Source organism: Vicia villosa, linkage group LG6, assembly GCF_029867415.1.
Source record: "Vicia villosa cultivar HV-30 ecotype Madison, WI linkage group LG6, Vvil1.0, whole genome shotgun sequence".
NCBI classification, from domain to species: Eukaryota; Viridiplantae; Streptophyta; class Magnoliopsida; order Fabales; family Fabaceae; genus Vicia; species Vicia villosa.
Window position 1 is genome coordinate 23,828,332 of NC_081185.1, and position 21,318 is coordinate 23,849,649.

At 34.9% G+C, this 21,318-nt stretch overlaps 1 protein-coding gene across 3 annotated transcripts; it reads right to left on the reverse strand.

Moving 5' to 3' along the window:
* Positions 1–864: 864 nt before the first annotated feature.
* On the reverse strand, positions 865–21,023 carry LOC131609009 (uncharacterized). Of its 3 annotated transcripts, XM_058880629.1 has the most exons (19): positions 20,625–20,682; positions 15,554–15,633; positions 15,244–15,341; positions 13,398–13,448; positions 11,802–12,308; positions 11,330–11,581; positions 10,363–10,428; positions 9,729–9,908; positions 9,052–9,103; positions 8,676–8,960; positions 8,137–8,247; positions 6,234–6,425; positions 5,394–5,669; positions 4,226–4,849; positions 3,260–3,762; positions 3,094–3,154; positions 2,937–3,005; positions 1,926–2,510; positions 865–1,342 (listed from the first exon to the last, which is right to left on the reverse strand). In XM_058880629.1, exons 5-18 carry the CDS (start codon positions 12,206–12,208, stop codon positions 2,424–2,426), a joined length of 3,165 nt encoding a protein of 1,054 aa, XP_058736612.1. In that variant the 5' UTR covers positions 12,209–12,308; positions 13,398–13,448; positions 15,244–15,341; positions 15,554–15,633; positions 20,625–20,682; the 3' UTR covers positions 865–1,342; positions 1,926–2,423. The 3 variants fall into 3 exon arrangements, with proteins under 3 accessions (XP_058736612.1, XP_058736611.1, XP_058736610.1); XM_058880628.1 differs by lacking the exon at positions 15,244–15,341 and having other exon boundaries at positions 20,625–21,023; XM_058880627.1 differs by lacking the exon at positions 15,244–15,341 and having other exon boundaries at positions 10,363–10,424; positions 11,326–11,581; positions 20,625–21,023.
* Between the last annotated feature and the right edge of the window lie 295 nt (positions 21,024–21,318).

A 21,318-nucleotide genomic window follows, 5' to 3' on the forward strand; every position in this document is an offset into this window, starting at 1 on the left:
TCTTAGAACATATTAATTACAAATATTTAGTATTCTTTTTCAAATTGAAAAACCACATCACCTCAAAAGCTCCAAATAATTGATTTATTACTTTTCACCTTTACTTATCACGATGTGGTTTTTTCTTGCGATTAGGTTTTCTAAAACAAAACCAACCGCATATTGTGATTTTTTTTTTTAAAAATTACCAAATATTGAAAAAATATTACATAACTAACCACCTTTTAATTTTTTCTACATAAATAATCATGTTTCAAAAAAGACAAACAAGGTCAAACCATCTCATATAACGCATGCACTTAAATTTGCATGTAAGCGCCATATGAGATGACGTAAGCGCCATATGAGATGACGCACGCATTACCTTCATGTCATGTGAGATGACGCCTCCATTCAATATTTGATCATAGACGCCATATCATTTGACTTGACCATGACACATTTAAGTCATGCACACCTTATAAGATGGCTTAGGTAAAAAGCAATACACCTAGAGCCATCTCATATGGCATCTCCCTTGTAAAATTAAAAGGATGCACCATCTCATATGGCTTAACCATGTAAACAAATTCTAAAACATGATTATTTGTGTAAAAAATTTCAAAAGATGGTTATTTGTGTAACATTGTTTCAATACTTGGGTATTTCAAACAAAACAAAAAACTAGAATTGTTTGATTATAAAAAGTTACTTTTTTTTTCTTCCGTATTTTAAACAAATGTCAGATAATATCTCCTTTATTTTGATAGTCTGGACTGTAGTACTGCACGATAACAACCTGTTAGAACTGATGAGGCATTGGCCATCAACTTGAGCTAAAGATCAGTTTCTAACTATGATCTGCATTGTTTTTATATCTTAATATAAGGAATAAATACGGGGCTGTTATTATTAAGAAAATTGTTACACACAACCATTCCTATAATAAAATTCTGAATAGATAATTTACACAGTAACTTCTCACTACATGTTACAATTTTCGCAACAAAAAAAAAGGAATGGATCATAAAGGAAAAGAAAACCATTAAATCACACATTTACAGAGAACAAGGAGAGCAGCAAGGGATGCATCTAAAAGTAGACACCCCGTGATACCCCTTATTAAAGGATGGATCTCCTTGTGACCTGTGAGATATATATATTGACAAGTTACAAAACTGAGTTCTATCTTTTCCCGTGACAGGTCCTGTATGCCTAGTAAAAAAGAGCAAGCATAGAGGTAGCCTTCATAAAAGAAAAAATTTGAAGGCCTTGTGGGAATCTAATTCTGTACAAAAGAAAGAATCTTATGCAATTCTTCTGCACATAATTTCATTTGAAATCAATGCCCGCCAGCCAGCAACTGCAAGCACACAAATTGTTTATGTAATTAAATGCCGTAAAAAACTACTCCTACCAAGTAAAATTAAATAAGTGATCGATTGTGTGGATGTTTTAATAATAAGACCGGAGATTGAACCCGTGAGACCTTTGGGTCATGGTTCAATTGGTTCAACCTTGAGCTGAATGACAAATAAATAAAAAGTAAAGGATGTAAAATGAAAACCAGTTGAACCAAACTTTATTGAACCCCCAGTTCAACCAGATTACAAAAATCAAACCAATCGACGAACTGGCCAGTTCCAGTTGAATCGGCTGACTTGGTTCAGGTTTTAAAACTGGATTGTATAAACCTTTCTTTTTTTTTCTTCTGAAAGACATGAGTATCTTAGATACAGAAAGGCCTATCAAAAAGTTTAGCATGGCTGTTAACGCCTGCAAAGGGCTGTACAAACCATCTCAATCTCAAGACTGGACTTTTCCAAGAAAATATATTTTTTTAGTTCTAGTTAGTTTGTAACTATTTATGAACAGGCTTGATTGCAAAAGCCCCTACCAATAACAAATGGGTCCTCGACAAAGCAAGAAAAAAGAGAAAGATGTACCTGAAGGCAGGCCTAGCTCAGCAACAATCAGTAGTTGGGTCAAAATCAGGTGCGTTCAAAATTATTCCTCAATAGATCTCTGCCTTCTCAGTTGCTGTTCACATACACGGGGAAGATGAAGGAGTGATGGCAGATAAAACATGGTTCTCCAAAAAAGTAATATCACTGAAGAGATCAACAGGAATTGAGGGCATGCAGCATGTCGAGTTCTGTTAATTACTTCTCAGAAAAATCGCTCAATATTATGCGCAGCCCGATTCCATTGGCTCTCATTCTATGGTCACATTCTCATTCTCTGGCCAAACTTATACCCTCATTGGCCATGTTAAAAATAAATCTGTTTATGGAAGGAAACAGATCATGGATATAAGTGTTTCAAAATCTAAGCCAATTGAATGATGAAAGATCTTCATGAGAACCAAAGGTGACACTTTCTTAAACCAATACAAATCTCCAACTCCAAACAATATATCCCTCTATAAAGTCATGTAATAAAGATTACAAGTCAAATCCAAGATCATTTGCCAGCTGAATTATGCCACGCATTTGAAGGTATGGATTTTCCAACAGTTTTTCATTGTTACTCTGCATTGCAAAGCACAATCATATTGGTAATAAACAAAAAAGCGAATATTAAGAAAATTGCAAAAGGAACAAACATCTAGAGATTCGAAAGAAAGAATAATTGTTTTCATTTCAATAAAATAACACAATGAAATAAACTGAAAAAAAAAAAAAGGGGAAATTTGACACTGATTTGTCTTGCTAATTAATGCCACATGTTCGAGTTTTGAAAACCCCGAAATTAGCCTATGATCTTGAAAACTGCGATTGGAAATCTTCGCCAGAAGCCAAATTGTACCATGTTTGTCATCCATCAATGATAATCATTGATCACAGTAGTATAAAAGAAATAATTTGAATGTGAGGGGTTGTTTCAATGCAAAATTAAAATATTAATGGGCTTTACTTCAATAGAAGCTTCAAGCAAATCAATAAAAGCAACAGTACCTGTTGAGCTTTAACAACAAGATTCTGAAGCATGTGTTGATATTTCTCTGGCTTCTCCGTCATCATTCGCTGCAACGGAAAATTATTACAACATTAAAAAAATATGATATTTATGGCCCCGATACATTCAACACCAAAAATCAATTAAAATCCATGCCTTCAGAAGAAAAGCAGACGAATAATATGCCACTCTTGAATCTGTGTCATCCAAAAGTTCCCTGCCAGATGCAAGAAAACTCGTGTTTTAAATTACATTTCAATGTATAAAAGTGAAAAATAAGAAGGGAAACAAATTTACAAAAAATAGAGAAATTTTGGATCACCTGAAAAATTGTTCCTGGCCTACTTCCTGGAAAGCAACAGGATCTGCTGAGCATTTACCAATAAGAAGTAAGATAAGTATAGCCCGAATATCTGATGTGGCACCAGGCAGATTTCCTCTTCCTTTACTTCCAACAGCAACTCCTAAAGCAATATCATCGGTTGCTGCTCCTGCCAATTGAATGAGTGGCCAATATAGTAAGGCAGCAGGAACACGTGCAATTAACTGCATGGGTACAATAGCTCGTCCTTGGAGAAGAGCTGCCATTGATGCCGTCTCGTGATCTGGATGGTAGTTGTTAGCGTAGCCAGGTCTTCTATTAGATTCTTCCTTGTGTTCATCCCAGAGGAAGGTATCTCGTTTGGGAACATGATTATCAATGTCAGATTTTTTGCTTACACTAGTGAGATTTATATTTTTGTCATGCTGCACATCATCACCAAAGGGTGGAGCTGTAGCAGGAGGAACTCTTAAGCACAATTGAGAGAATAGTATGTCACACATCTGTTTAAAAATAGAAAAGGTGTTGAGCAAAACAGGTAACAAATATGACAAACATTTAAACCGGCATCCTAAATGTAAACCAAGGATTTGACTTTACATCGATAATTCTGAAATAAGGTTTCATTTATAACAAAAGAAACATTTCATTTATGTTTAGATTTTCTATAACATGATTTCATTTTATGATAATATACACCTGCAATTGAGAATTAAATTCATTTTATTACACCACCTCATAAAAGACCATGCTCTATCATGAAGACCAAACATTTCTAACAGTTTCTCTAACAAACTCAATTGGCAAACTCTGGTGTTTTTCTCTTTCAATGATAAGATAAAGAACATGCATATTTAATTGCTGAATTTTGTAATAATTACTGTTTTTTCCAATCTTTTCTACGCATTAAATGTTATGATATGAGGATATTTAGCAAAAAGGCATTTAGGATTCAGATACAATTACCTTCAGAATATTGATATGGTCTGTTTCATTTATCTGAAACACCAAAGATAAAGCACTGCTCATTATGTCGATCACTGCATTGGCTTTCTCAAGATGCCAATCTTTCTTGCCATGCTCTAGAATTTTGCTGTTTGATAGCTGCATTTCATGCTCATCTAGATAAAATTTGCATCTCATAAGAAGTCTTTCAAGAACAAACAAAAATCCCCATCTAATGTAGTTGTCTTTGGACTTTAGAAGGCCACACAGAAGTAAGATGGACAACGGAATATTTGATGTATCCAAAAAATCCTGAGTTCCTGCTTGAGCAATTTCCTGCTGAAAGTATTTGATACTTGACCATATATTTCCACCTCTCTCCTCACTAATTTCAGCAATAAGCAGATCTCCTAACCAGATATACCCATTTTGACGGTACGAAATTCTATCAGAATGAAGAAGGGAATGTAAAGTGACCCATGAATGCTTTGCTTGCAACTTAATGCCATTTTGCAGAGACGCATTATCCATATTTTCAAAAAACTTGTGAGATTTACTGATCTGAATCATAAGAGAGAATTCCTTGTCCAGATGAGTGAATGAACTTATTACGGTGTCAAACTTCTCTGCAACAGTTTCCAGAAGCTGCAAAGATTTAAAAGAAACACGCAAGGTACAAATGAATGTAAGTTCCAAAATGACTTAATTTAGGCCACAAAAACAAGAAAACATATCTCAAATTGAAAGTCACAACTCACAACAACTTCCTGATTTTTAACCAATGGGGTGGAGGTAAAATTAATGGAAAATAAGCCAAAATTATGACCGAAGAAAAGCAGCACTCATCCTAAGACTATACATAACCTTCAAAAATACCAGGTGAATTCTCGCACATCAAGTTTCCTGAAGGAATTACATAAGGCTATAAATTTAACCATAAAAAAATACTAGATGAACTCTTTTGCATATCTTCTCCAGCGTACAAATGGTTAAAAGTTATTTATTAACCAAAAAACATATTGAGATTTTTTTTACTATATTTTACAAAGAAACCTAGTACTCGAGTTTGTGATATTTAAGAAACCCCTTGAAGGCTCTCTTATGCCCACCAACTAAGGTAATAAACATTCATCAAAGGAGAGAAGAGGGCAGGGGGTCAACAGACAAGAAAATAATATTGGAGACATACCACATTTAGTCGCTCACTGTTAGGATATCTGGACAAAGTAGATGCAATTGATCTTCTCAAAATCTCACCAATGCATTCTACCCCAAGTTTGACAGAAATATAAAATGCCTCGGGTGCATTTGCTTGAGCAAGTAGAGAAGCGAGAGGTTGGATCTCATCATCACTGTATTCATTTACACCTGTAGCTGTACATGTTTCATTTACTTGATGCAGAATGTAATCAAAAAGCACTGAATACAGATTTTTCCTTTCTTCTCTTGAGTTTACAAGGGCATACTGCACCAACATAGAAAAAATGGGGGAAATCATACAATTGGAAACTCAGCAACACCGGGTGAGGATGCTAGCTCAGGATTTTATCTACAATTATACTATTATGAAAATAAGAAATAAAAAGAAGCTAGAATCTTATCATTAAATTGATATGAAAAATATATGATGGGCACATCAAGCAAGCGTGGCAGTCATGAAAAAATTGAGATCTTTAAAATCTCCAAATTAAAGAGCATAACAGTCTAAATAACTAAGTCATATATGACAAGTGTTAAGAGTCCCACATCGGACAATATATGGCCTAAACATGTACTTATAAGTGGGAGCAATCTTCACCCTACCAACCGGTTTTGTAGGGTTGAGCTAGGCACAAACCACATTTCTTAACAATAAGCATCAAGTCCAAGAACATCAGTCCCATACAAATGTACAATGCAATATTATCAGTATTCACGGTTAAAGGGATAACATAACAGTAATGTTGTAAATTTGTAATAATGAACTCTATTGGAATTTGGAAGTATATTGAGTTTTTTTAAAGAAAAAACATTGAAAATATAGACATACCTCAATGAAAATAAATTGAACTCCTCCAATCAGATCAAGTTGATCCACAAGAAACTTCGGTTTTCTAGGAACAGGCTCTGTTACTTCGTCAAGAGCTTCATAAAACATGTTGGTTAACATGGAAATCAGCTTGCAATGAACTAATTCTGCCCAGGAGTTCTCCCTGCTGATTCTTATAAGTTCTTTCAGAACCTAAAGGAAAATTGGGCGTAACTAAGTTATAGGCAGATATCATAGTTAATGACACAAGGCACATTGACAATTTAAAAAAGTAGTGAACGAATGACTTCATAAAAACCCAAGATAAAGAAGAGCATTCACAAACTCGCATAGTAAGAACTTTTTAATGGCTGAAATGCATAAAACCTCCCAACTTAAATTATATAGTCTTAAGACTGAAAAACAAACTGTATTAATAAATATTTGAAAACACAGTTGGAAAGTAAGAACTTTTATAATCTGAATCTACAATTATAGAACGCCTTTGCACCTGTGTTTTTTAGTTTTCTGAAAAATTCTAACACATAACCCAATCAAACAGAAAGGGTACTGCCGAGTGGTGAAGACATGAAAATATAGAATCAGAAATCACTGACTAAAAGTGTGCATAACTATCTGTATTCAAAAAAATCAGAAGTCCCTCAAGTTAGTTAAACAGTAGTTATACAGGAATAGTAGGAGTTGTAGTAAGTGAAGTGATAACTACCAGTGCAGTAGTCTAATAGTTAATATAATTACATGTGTATTATTATCCGGAAGCCTTTAGACTTGGAGGGGTTTTAAAAACCCACAGCAACGTTTGTATAAGCATGGAGGAGGTCCAAATTCCAACAGTTCAAAAAGTTCCAGTAGAGTATCAGGTGGAACAATTCATTAGTTAAGTGAAACTTTGAAAGTAAGAGGGACTTGATAGAAAATAAGGTTAGGACTCAACTGACACGGTGAAAACATGGTTCACAGAAAGATTTTACACTTGCTCTAGTTTTTCAACTTTTGAAAAAGCCTCAGATCTGTTTAATTATAAGGCTTGATTATACTTTTGATTCCCCAAGTATCATGATTGTGCAATTTTAATTCTAAGGACTCCAAATGCACAAATTATATCCCCTCGTATCCCAAGTGTTACATCAAGCCCCTCCATTCACTAACACTAATTTTAAATGCCAAGGGTCTACATGGTCAATCTAGGTCTGAATTTGCGCTAACTTAGGCAAACCTGGGAAGCTGGTGTGCCTAGAGAAGATCCCTCAGGTATGGTAATAGTTGCTCTGGAAGCTTTCCCATAGAGCCTCTACATCTAGTCACAGAGATACTTTTTGGCAACATCAACTTACCAAGTTTAATTGTTCCAACATAGGTCTGGATTGGCTAAGTAGGCTTCTAGTGTTACAATTTAGACAACTAATAATGGACAAATTGCAACAATGGATGTACCTTGAGACCCGATTTTGCACAATTGAAACAAGGGAAAGCAGAATTGCACAAACGTGGCACCTAAGGGAGCAAAAATACAACTATCCAATTGAAAAAGTTCTACTTTCTGTATTTAAAACAGAATATATAGGCTCCTGACTTTCTTTTCTTTCCTTCCATATTTTTTCTAGTAGTAAGAGGAAAAATGTTAACTCGGATTCTTTTAGTTATCTTGTTCAACAAATTATCTCATGTCCTCATGCTTTCATCTTCTTAAATGTAAGTCTTAATTTCTAGCAAGACCAAAAAAGGGAACTCTCCATATTCACTAATCATTCAGCATCCTTTCTTTTCATCCAGACCCTCTGTCCAATATTACAAAAAGTGAAGCAAAAAAACCACGCTGCAGAATGCAGTACGACGAAACAAGTAATAAGATGTCCGTGGAAACTGGTAGAGTGAAAAATATGAGGGGGATATTGTTTCTCACCCTTATGTCGAGTCCTTGTAAGCGATTTCTCCTGATCTTTCCACGATCGCAGACAAAATAAAGCAAGCAGCTGAGTGCAGATGCCCAAACAGATTCCTCCTTTTCTTCAGTCTGTACAAAGTCATTGATTGTCATATAAGTGTAAGAAATTGAGAGAACAACGTGAATGAACCGTTATCTACGAAAAATTTGAATGAAAAGACATAAGGTTCTTGAAAATCTCCTTGTGAAACAGATGATAAAAGTTTTTCTTAATACAACTACAGAGTTCATCTTGAAATTTTGAAAGTACAAGATATGAGATTGCAATCTTGTCTTCTATCCTTATTCTCAATCAATTGTCATTAGAAAATAAAATGAAGGCATACATGCCTCAATTCAAATGACAAAGCATCATAGCATGTATAACAGGTATCAATATGTTAGGGAATGGAAATCAAAATATTGACGTGTCAATCAGATGATCCTACCCAAGAAAATATATACAAAAAAAACAGCGATGATTTTGTCCAACAATTTCTTTTTCTGCTCAATGATACCTGAACAAGTAGAAGCAGTATCTCATACAGAATATTTATAATCCACGGCTCAAAATTATCAATTGCAGAGACTGTGTCTGATTTATTCTGAGAACTTCCTTTTCTGCTTCCTTGCATCATAATTTGAGTGTGGCTGTCATAGTAGGGTTCTTGAGAATATTCTTCTTCAATTATGGAAGCTTCGTCAACAATCATAGGTTCTAGGAGATGAGAATGAACCCCTAGATTTAGAATCAAATCGAAAGCCCGAATCCTGCAACCTGTTTCAGAAGAACTAAGAATCTCCTGAAAGGTACAGTTAAAATATAAATTAGTAAAAATTAAACAAATGAATTTAGTTACAAAAAAATATAAAAATTATTTATTAATGTATCACCTCAAGCATAGAAAGAATGAGAGGAGCAGCTGTCTGAGAATCTAAAACATACCTACAGAATAATATTTTTGTGACCATCATACACAATAAACTCAGAACAACACAACCATAGATATGTGAAATAATCAGAAAAGTTCAATCAAGTAAATGGATTGAAAGTTAATCTGTGGGGAAGGGATCCAGCATTCAACCTGATATACCCCTGACATGAAAAAGTTCAATAAGATCTTTTCCATTTCGAAATATTATAATGACATCTCGGTATTGCTTTCATATAACATTATGTTAACAATAAATAATCTTGTGACCCAAAATACAATTAAATGGACATTAACAAAATACCAGTCAACATATTATCCTCACATGTATATGTATATAATATCATTTGACCAAAGTAATGAATTGGGCTTATAACACAGTGAACTTATCTGTTTAGCCCATGAATCTATAGTGAAACTATAGATCAAAACATGTTAAGTTCCATGACTATTTCTTATCTCCATTTGTGGTTCAATAAAAATATTAACCAATCTGAAATATTTGCTTGACTAATTTCTTTTTTAAATAAGCAGTGGGCCCACACCATTTTCCATCAATGGTTGATATCAGCCACTCCTCTGGCCACAGGATAAACAAAATGAATAAAACAAATAAGGCAACAATTAATTGAAACATACATGTCAATAACTAGTTTAATAAGGACGCTAACAGCCACATCCGTCGATGGTTTTCCACTGTTATTGCCTAGTATAGTTGACACTGTCATGACATTGGTGCCTGGGGAAGAAGCCTCAGAGCAAACTGCTGCAATAACTTCTTGTACCTCGGCAGGGTTTAATCGTAGAGGTTGTTGCTCACTGGTCGGCAAAAGAGATCATTTTGTAAGGTGTAAGCAAGAAAAATAAATAAATCAATAATTAAAAACTATAGTACGATTAAAAAAAAGTTGTAAGGTATTTTATAATCAACAAAGGCTGCAATAAAAACCAGAGCAAAATAAACAAATATGTTGATAGGTATTGTATCCTGGGAATCACTTTAAGGAAACTTATAAACTTGAGAATCATGAGATCATTTGATTGAAAAGCAATGCCCATCATTACATTAATGTATTCTTATTGCAGTTTTGCTAATTGAATGATGAAAACAATTTGGAATCCAAATAGCAAAGCAATTATGGCAATTGAAGTTTGGCAATGTAAGATTGAGGACAAAGCTTGTGTTATGGTACTGATTCTCAGATGCACACAGGAGATACAAAAATTTGTCAATAAATTCCTTTGAAGTATCTTAAGTGAACATGAGCAATACCTGTAATGACGATACTGGAAAAGCTGTCGAGCTCGGGGACGAAATGTAATCACCGGAGAATCCTCCCTGGAGAAATAGCAATGTTCAGAACAGCAAGTTAATTGAGAAAAGCCTTCAACAAGCAAAAGTAGTAAAGAAATATACAGACTTTTTAGTCAGCCTAGTGAGTTAAAAGAATATCAAATATTTATCTCAAAAGGGAAAGAGAGAATATCAGACTGTAGAGGAGCAATTTAATATTACACATAATCTCCCCATACAAAGCATTGTAGGTCACAGAACGTTCCAGTAATAAGTGGTTAACTTATCCCTCACTAGTCAGAATTAAAAAAAAATACTGCATAAACAGTACTTAGTTTTTATTCAGAATAAGAATAAAGAACTTATGAAGTAGGAAAAACAAGATTACAAGAATGAGAATGAGTTCAGAAAAGAATGCAGAGAGAAAAGTTGAATTAATAAAATCATTGCAGCAGTCAACTAATCAACCATAAAATCTCCATACAGCAAACAGAAGATTCTCCAGAAAAAAGTATCATTTACCCGCACATGTCAATCCAAAGGCAACGTACAAATATAATTCTTATGTATGAATTTTGGCATTGAAAACCACCGGAAAAACACAAGAAGTCGTAACATTTTCATTTTTCAGACTACGTTAAAATTCTAAGAGGCTAGGCAGGCTCCTTTCAATTCTTGTGTATTTAATTTTTCATGACCTCTCTATATTCTGATACAATATTTGGAACAAACTAATGAAGTTAATAAGGTTTATCATGGTATGACCTTGAATAAAGATATTATTCAGAGGAAAAAATTGAAAGAAAAACAACCAAGTTGTAAATGAACATGGCAGAGAAAAATAATAAACTTGATAAGATTTATCATGGTATGAAATTAGATTAAAAACACTAGTAAGAAGAAAATGGAAGAAAGTAATAGCTATGCGAGTTATACGAGAACGTGCCATATATGACGAGAGCCTGCTTTTTTGCGCTTAGATGCTGTTATTGCTCTCAGGTGGCAACGAGCAGAGACAGAATTTGTAATTGGTGTTACAGGAGAAGACTGCAATAGCTGATCCAGGTAAGGCATATCATCAGTTCCAAAAAATTTCCATGGTTGCCCCTTCATCTTAGATTCGATGTCTCCTACAAGTAAAGCTGCTGCACCTATTTCTAAGAAACTACTGTGTGATGTCATATATTGACCACGATCACTGCATAAATCATGTTAAATAATAGAGTAAACTTTTTAAGCACTATGAGAGAAAACTCAAGACACCTAAACCAAAAACAAGTATTAAATGCATGTTTGGATGAGCTCGTGTTGGGACCATAATAGCTTTTCTTTAATTTCTGAAAGCTTCCATAGTCAGCTTAAAAAAACAATTCTTTTCTCAAAATAAGCTGTGAAAAACATGCGGAAAGATGATTTACCTTTCAGTCCCAACTGATGACGATTGTGGTTGCTCAAGCCAGCGCCATTTCAGAACATCATGGGCAATGAACCCTAATTCATTCTTTTCATTAACTTTTTCATGTTTTAATGACTTTGAGACAGAGCGCATGATGGAGTCTTCCTGTAATGTTTTTGGACCACTTGAAGAACTAGGCGTTTCTGGAACAATAGCAGGACTACGTTGAGTGTGGAAAGATTTACTCAGCAAAGATGACAATGTTGGCAGTGATTTTCCCGATGAAGAAACTGGTTGAAAAATCCGTTTGGGAATGTGTCGGGCCACTAGGGAACGCACATAACTCAGTGACTTCACATGTGCCTCAGAAGCAACATTAGATACAAGTAAAGGAGATGGAGTTGTGGAAGCACCAGATTGTCGATTCATAGATTGTGACCATGGCTGATTTGGGTTAATAACATATTCAGCAATTACAGCTGAACAAAAACGATCTATCTGAAGTAATGTCTCCTCACTCGGTTTGTATCTGTATTAATGAACAAGCTCTAAAAACTTAATAATGGCTAAATAGCAACAAAACAAGATGTACAATATGCAGTCATACAAGGAAAGACACCAGCTGCATGTTCTAGACATTAAATAAATCTAAGTCAAATGCAATTTATTAATAAATTATTAGATAGAAGAACCTTCAACATAAAACAAATTAGCACAATACTAAAAGGATTCACGAACTATCCCCTTTATCCATGAGAATAAAGAAGGTTTGTCCCTAAGGCAATCCCATCAGCCAAGTAAATTATATATTAAAATATGTTTTTGGAAACATGGTCTGACTGACTGTCTTCTTTTTTCTCAGTTTTTTTTTTTTTTTTGGATTTCTATTCAAAATCATTTTATGGTTCACTTTTGCAGATTTTTCCATTCTATATTTTATCCCTGAAAAAAGGAAGGAAAATTATTTATTTGTCCATATAATTTTCAATAGTTCCCAAACATCTAGAGAAATAAAAGTTTTAGGTGCTGGTTCAGAATACAAAAGGAAATAGTATTTATTGCTACAAAACATATTACTCCCTCCGTTTCAAAATGACGGTCGTTTAAGGTTTTTGCACACAGATTAAGGAATGTAATAATGTTGTCATAAGATATTACACTTTTACTAAATTAACCTTATAAATGTATTGGAAGTAGTGTACAGAGTAATAATTATAGGACTCAATTGGAAAAATTGCAATCACTTTTACATCAAAAACTGGGAATGACATTCATTTTGAAACAAATTTTATTTGCTAAAACAACAGTTATTTTGAAACGGAGGAAGCATATTTAAGGTATTTGTGGTTACCTAGCTCTCCCCTGCTGTAAATTCATTTCCAAAACCAAAGGTAACCTAGTCTCTCCTTCACATTATTTAACTATTTAACTAATCAACTATTTCCAATTGAGGGTTTATCTAACAGAGAGACTGATGTAGAAAAGGACATTTAGATTTCAATACTATATTAACACGCAAGTCTATGAAGCGGGGATGGAAAAGAGATGGGTTATGCTCAAAGATAAAAAAATTATGAAAATATTGAGCACCCATGTATGCAGATAACCGGTAACATACCTTAGAAGATATCGCTTCAATAGTGCCACACACCTTGCAACTACTGCAGGACTGGTGAAAATAGTGTCAATGTCAGAAACAGCAGAAATTACAAACGGCTCACATAATTCTAACAGGCTAAAGCAATAAAGAAAGGAAAAAATAATTGATTGGTATCTAAGCAATAAAGAAAGGAAAAAATAATTGATTGGTATCTAACAGTACTAAGAAGCGGCCAAAACAACTCAGCTAGGATAAGTTATGGTACAACACTAATTACAATAATTCAGCTAAACAAAACTCTGCAATCTGCATAAACAGCCTTATATGACAAGCATCCATCTGTCCTACTCAAAGGTGCCAAAGCTACTTTTCCCTCCGTTATGAAAAACATAACAGGCTCGTACTCTAAGTTCCAATTCCCTAGACTTTGGTCACTAATAAAAGCGTGAATGAAAAGCCAGGTACATATGGCCCTTGCTGGATGTGGAAAAAAAGTAGAAGTGGCATACAAAATGAGAGGCCTGATACATACGTCCCTTGACTGGATGTGGAAAAGTAATGCAAGAAGTGGCATACAGGCTGAAACCAATGAAGCACGGACACGATACGAGTATCGAATACGATACGTATCCGATACGTAGATACGTTACTAATCAATTAATACTAGATACGATACGTTTAAGATACATATATAAAAATTAAAATAAAATACTTAATTAAATCAAAGTCTTCATAACAGAATTTTAATACATTACGATATTACTGAAAAATATTAAATCTAAGAATTCAAAAACGTTATGATTAGTATAATAAATTGGATATATTGAGAATTAAAAAAAAATACGGGGATATGAAACAGTTCTTGGAAAGTAGGAATTGGTGAGAAAGAATTTAACACCTGCTGTAATGAGAGTTAAAAAGCATTAATAAGAGTGATTAAAAAAAATATGAAAAAAATTGAAAAGTCACGTATTGGAGAGTATCGAAAGCGTATCGCCGCCGTATCGGAATTTTTTTATTTATTTTTTTAAATAAATAATTTTGGATACTCCTCCGATCCGTTTTTGTATCAGATCCGATTCGGCAGCATTTTTGAAGTATCCGTGCTTCACAGGCTGAAACTTTTCGTGTCTTCTTGATGAAAAAGTAAGCTTCCACTTCTTCTCTAAATCTGTTCCTAATTAGCACGCTTCCAAGAATGGGAATTACAGGTTCAAGTTCAGCCTCCTGAGGTCTTAAATCCCAGGACTAACCTAGAGAAGACCATTGGAGTCCTTAGTTTATGGAAGTGGCGCCCAAACTCTGGGGATTCGCGGGAACCTTTCAGGCTTTCACAGCTATCCAAGATCAATTTCCTAACTTTCATCTGGAGGTCAATATCAAACTGGAAATGGCTTGAGGGGGACTAGTAATGTTAAAAAAAATAAAAAATAACAGGTGCATTACAGGAAGAAAAATAAAAGGATGACATAATTAGAGTCTCATGAGAGCCATGTATGTTGTCTGACCACTTGAAAGCATAGAAAAGGGTATAACTGCCTGTACAGGCAGCAAGAGGCATCTTAATACTGAATCGAGGGAAATTGGAGAGAGGGAAATAAGGAGGCAAACCAAGGCTGAATTGAGGGAAATAGAGGGAGGGGCCAAGGCTGAATTGAGGGAAATAGAGGAAGGGGCCAAGGCTGAATTGAGGGATATTGGGGGGAGGGACCAAGGCTTTTTGAAAGCCTTGGATTATCTATATTTTATTTCTATTTTTCAGTTTGGCTTCTCTGTGCTTTTCTCTTGCTGGTACAGTGGTACTGCTATCAGTAATAGAGGTAATAATACACACTAAACATAAATATCTTGTTATCATGTATACCTTCTATCAATGTCTTAAAACCCTAATTGCACCATATGTTTCATAAATATGACAGCATCCAATTCCACATGCACAAATAGATACGCTAGCTTCTAATCCTAAACACATAAAAAGTTTGCAGCGATTGATTAGTATACTACACATGTAAATTATAAGGATGCATTCTGCCTGTTTCATACAACATAATTAGTTCACCTAGTGCATGGCATTGACTGAAGTATACAGCAAAATGATATTAAAGCAACAGTTTTAAAGAAATCTGGATGGTATCAGCAACTACATCATGTCAAGAAATGAATGAGACAGTTACCTACGCTCCCTCTCCGCAATAGTATGTTCCAGAATTGCACTGTAAGCCATGTCTGTGGTCATAGGACCTTTCAGATAGTCCTGCAATAACATATTTAAGCCATAAAATAAAATTGGTAAGGATGTGACTTTGGATACTGAGTATCAAATTCAAATACAATGGCATCATAACTTGCAACCAATTTGAATTTGGGTCATGGGATATCATGGAGAATTACAGGTTCTCATGGTATTAAAATCTGGCTGTGTTAAGATACACAAGTCATGCCATGGTTAGTTAGGAACCCCTCTATAAAGAAGAAGCTAGTGCTTGCACATTCAGCACATACGTAGAAATACTTTACTTACTACTAACAACAAACATATTTCTCCCCTGCTGCAGGATATGCGATGGAACCTGTGCATTCATAAAGGAAAATCTGTCTATATTGAGTACGAAAATGGAGCAAAGCCCACTTAAAATGATTAAGGAAAAAATAAACCAGAGTGTGACACTCCTACCAGAACATAATGCTTCTAACCAGGGAGAAAACTCTCTTAACCAACTTTGAACAATATTTCTGAATGCTTCTAACCAGAGAGAATATTCTCCTAACCAAGTATGAATAATATTTCTGAATACCCTCCATCTCCCTATAACTGCGCTGCCTCTTCTAACTAATTGGCCACCTCAGCAATTCCCTATTCAGCCCCTCATGGGACTAAGACCCAAATCCAGTATACTATCACTACCAGCCTCTAGAGAAATAGCTCTGTCCTCAAGGATATGGTGGCATAACCATGGTATGAACAAGTTGCAAGAGAGCAAGGAATTTAGGCACAAGAAATCCCAGCAAAACAACTGATGTATAGAACAGTTCAAGAACTCTTAGTATTGTAATAGTTGCAAATCAAGCCCTTGCCCCGAGGATCCCATTGTTGGAAACCAATGATGCACGGATACTTCAAAAACTCAGCCGAATCGTATCCGATACGCTCCGATACGCCGATACGCTCCGATACGCCGCCGATACGTATCGAAGAAGTATCCGAATTTATTTATTTAAAAAATTCAATAAAAAAAATTCCGATACGGCGGCGATACGCCCCGATACTCCACAGATACGTGACTCTTTAGTTTTTCATCACATTCTTCTTTTTAATGACCTTTTATTTCTCTTTTTAATAACCTTTCATTTCTAGTCATTCTCTTTAATATCCTAATTAATTCTTTGAGATAGTTATCATTTTTCAAAATATTGGTTTGATTTCCCATAACACATTTAAAATTTCATTTATTAATTATTACTCCTTGCAACCTTTTTTTTTTCTTCCTTTCTGCAAAGTCCCCTTCTTCTCCAGATTTTGATGGACTTACTAAATATGGAAGGTGCTCTACTTATTTATCTATGAGAGTGAAGAATAAGATTTACCTATGATGGTGAAGAAAGTGATGACATTGATACTAATTCAATATCTTAAATTTAATATTTTTCAACAATCTAGTAATGTTAAAAATTGAGTTATGAATTAGTTATGAATTAGGTTTTGTTAAATTACAATTTAATTAAAATATTTAATTATAATTTTTATATACGTATCTTAAACGTATAGTATCATGTATTTTCTAATTAGTGACGTATCGCCGTATCAGATACGTATCGTATCCGATACTCGTATCGTGTCCGTGCTTCATTGTTGGAAACTTAATGAGCAGGCTTCAAACAACCGAACCCGCAGCACAACTTCACTTTCACTGCCTTTAGGTGTCAACCTGCAGTTGTTGTCTTACAAATTTACCAAAGTTTAGGCATAATCACTCATGGGTCCAGCTAAGTCAACAAAAACCTTACTTGAAGCATCCGATATATCTAATGTTATGACTCCTATAATACCCAGCAATGTGACAATTTGCTATAAAATTTTCCATCAACATAAGAAAACCACTTTCTACATCATCCATGTAGCAATTCACTGTATGAACAGATAAAGATGCTGATACGGTTTCTTCTTTCCTATTATTTATATGCCAAACACTCTTATTCTATGCTTTTAACTCGAAACCCTCAGTCACAGAGTTGCAAATGATCAAGTTCCATACTACCCTTTTATTGAAAACTTGAATAGCAAGACCCCAATCACCACAACTGGAATATGTGTCAACATTTGCAATCACCTCCCTATCATGAGAATGCACATTTAATTTCGCACCAAACCCACTAACATGACTCTGGATGCAAATGGATAAAAGAAAAGAATCTTTGAAAATCTCGTAACATGACTATTTTCTCTGGTAAAACTTTGACTGTAGAGGAACTGGACGATAGAATTCTCTTTCATACTTAGGAGTGGTATTTAGAAAAGACATCTTGCTACTCCTATACTTTTTTGAGTGGCTGACTCATCCTTTCCTCTACTTGAGCTGTTAGAGGACTAGGGGCTAGGCTTATGAGGCTTTCCGGATTTGGTTTGTTAGGCGGGGAATATGATTTCCTAGGCTTATCTCAGGTGGTTTGTGATAGAACAGAGGTAAGATAGAATATAATGGAAAATACAATATTGATAGAATTAAGAACTATTACAGAGACTGATCCCTATAATCCCAGAGCAAATGCTCCTCAGAGGAGAGATGAATCTCTCTCTGCCCAAACCCTAACCCTAATAGGAAAAACAGAAAATAATAACATACTAGCTACTGTCCCATACACTCCTATTTATATGGGGAATACTAACTAAACTAACTCCTATTTATTTGGATGATAAAAACTAACTGACTAAGCCACTCCTAATTATTTGCAGAATAAAAACTAACTAATTGAGCTAACTCCTATTTATTTGGTTTGAACTAAGGCCCAAACCAATATCCTAACAATACCGGCAACCAAAAATACAACCTTGTCCTCAAGGTTGAGATGAGAAAATGTCCTTCAACATATAACAATGACATGCCAAACACTTCCCTTGCAAGGTAATGGTGGGTCTAAAACAAGACCAAATTTGCACTTCACATCAAACCACAAAACCATACTTGGAGTTCATTTTCTTGAAAGATAACAACAACACTACTATAGCTTTTGCATCTCCCTGGATCCCATTGTTGAGAACTTGATAGACCGACTTCAAATAATTGAACCTGTTGCACATCTTCATTCTTACTATCTCTTGATGATGGTCTGCAGCTTTTCTCTTTAAAACCCCTTTGAAATTGTCGCTTTTGCCTCAACTTTTTTGGATCCTTCCCTCCTTCAGCAACCATGATGCACGCCAAACTCATATTGTAACCTGCATATGGCGGATATGGCGGCGGCAGCCGCACGCACATGCGCTGGTTCGAATCCGGTAGGTCGGACCAATTGATAGAACAGAGGTAAGATAGAATATAATGGAAAATACAATATTGATAGAATTAAGAACTATTACAGAGACTGATCCCTATAATCCCAGAGCAAATGCTCCTCAGAGGAGAGATGAATCTCTCTCTGCCCAAACCCTAACCCTAATAGGAAAAACAGAAAATAATAACATACTAGCTACTGTCCCATACACTCCTATTTATATGGGGAATACTAACTAAACTAACTCCTATTTATTTGGATGATAAAAACTAACTGACTAAGCCACTCCTAATTATTTGCAGAATAAAAACTAACTAATTGAGCTAACTCCTATTTATTTGGTTTGAACTAAGGCCCAAACCAATATCCTAACAGTTTGCTTCTTGTGTCTCCTTACTTTCTCAAAGAGGTGGGAGTTTTTGTTTATTTTGTTAGCGGTTTTTTCTTGTTTGTGTTGTTGTATTGCCGCTCAGTGAACTTCATTGCCTTGGCTTTAGAGTACCTTTGGCACTCTCTCATCTTTGTATCCCCATACTTACTTCTCTTTATATGTATTTGCCATTACAAAAACCAAAGCTACATTTTCTCTACAAGTTATGCGATTAACATGAATATTAAACCTTCCCCTAAAAGTATTAATATAGATAATCTGCACTATGAGTTATAAACAAAAACAAGAAATGCTCATTTATTTAGACGTCGTTTCTAAAACTTCTAGCACCTGTGTGCATCATCATCATCAATCCATTTAATATTGCTATCTGGTAACTTATAAAGTATAAACAAAACCAAAGGAAAAAACTTTTTATAACATAAATTAAACTTCCAACAGGGAGTTACTATGGTTTACCCACGCGCAAGATTTAAAGAAACGCCTGCAACGTCACATTTAATAATGCATAACCATAATTTAGGCCACATCAGCCACATTCGTCAGCTCACCACATTTAATGATGCATAACCGCATTTGATGCCACGTCATCCACATTCGTCAGCGCACCACATTTAACGATTCATAACCGCAATTGAAGCCACATCATCCATATTCGTCAGCTCACCATATTTAATGATGCATAACCGCAATTGAAGCCATGTCATCCACATTCGTCGGCGCACCACGTTTAATGATGCATAACCGCAATTGATGCCACGTCATCCACATTCGTCAGCGCACCACGTTTAATGATGCATAACCGCGATCGAGGTCACATCAGCTACATTCGTCAACTCTCCGGAATATTAAAAAACCGCAACCACATCAGTTACTACAACTTAAAAGTCTACCCTCACAAAAATTTAGTATAGGACTCTAAACCAGTTTGAGTAGTGAAGCATTTATTGATATTAATATAAAACCTAGAACCTGAAAATGCTTGATGGATTCATACATGAGTAAGTAGAATCATTGAGTAACACTTCTTCCCAGAACTTCATTAAAACAAGCCATATTATATTACATTGACAAAACTACCCTTTCCCCATTTCACTACTAAATTTCTCAGCAATAAATGTATTTCAGAAATGAAAAACAATAGCGATATATTTTTCTACCAAACAACTAGTTCACAATCGCATTGTGATAAATATAAACAACAATAATAATAACAATAATAATAACGACAATAATTAAAATAAAATTATGAAAAATAAATAAAAAAAAATATGATATGAATTTCAGTTTCTAATTTCTTCTAACACTACTGAAAACAAATCGAAATCGAACAATAAAAAAGCGGCGAGGAAGAAAAAGCTGAATACCCGAAGAATTCTGGAAGGTTCGTTAGCGGAGGTGACCGGCGAAGAGAGGCAGTCAGCGACGGCGCGGCGTAAGGGTTCCGGCAGCTTCTTAACGGAGGAAGATCTCAGCCTAGAGACGCCGATTAACTGCGGAGAGAAACTGGAAGAAGACATTGGATTCGATTCCATTTCGGGTCGGGTTAACCGAAAAATCAACGACGGTTATAATTTTGAATCTGAAATTGCATAAAAATGAAGTTTCTGAAAGTTTTTTCTGTTCTTCTACATTTGAAGTTTGAATTGAACAATAGCGTTAATTGAAATTGGGTTTGAGATTTGAGAGAGAGAAAAGGGAAAATTAAAAGTTATAAAGTTTTGATGTGAATTTTGGTTACGAGAGTGTTGTGTTGTGTGTGTACTTGTGTTGTAATAGCTGTACGTAATGTAACGCCGTCGTTTTTTATATTTGTAAAGTTGTGTGATTTACATAGCTGGCAAGCGCTAAACATTGAATAATAATTATCATATTTATTTATGGTATTAAATAATTAAATTAGATTTAGTTTCCATTTGAGTGAGGGTAATTTAGGTATTAAATTGGATTTTTATGTTTAGGCACGATGATTTCCATGTTTGGAAATCGTCAATGGAATGGGTAGTGCATATTGGGTACGAGTGTATTTTAGGAGTATTTTTTTCTTGAGTAGGGGTCAAA

Bases quoted from the DNA above. Each gene is read 5' to 3' on its own strand.
- LOC131609009 (XM_058880628.1), bottom strand. From the start codon at position 20,792: ATGGAATCGAATCCAATGTCTTCTTCCAGTTTCTCTCCGCAGTTAATC. The intron at 13,449-15,553 runs GTAACTGTCTCA...TATTTTCACCAG, and splicing joins ATTGCGGAGAGGGAGCGTAG to TCCTGCAGTAGTTGCAAGGT. The intron at 9,104-9,728 runs GTATGTTTCAAT...ATTATTCTGTAG, and splicing joins ATTAAACTAGTTATTGACAT to GTATGTTTTAGATTCTCAGA.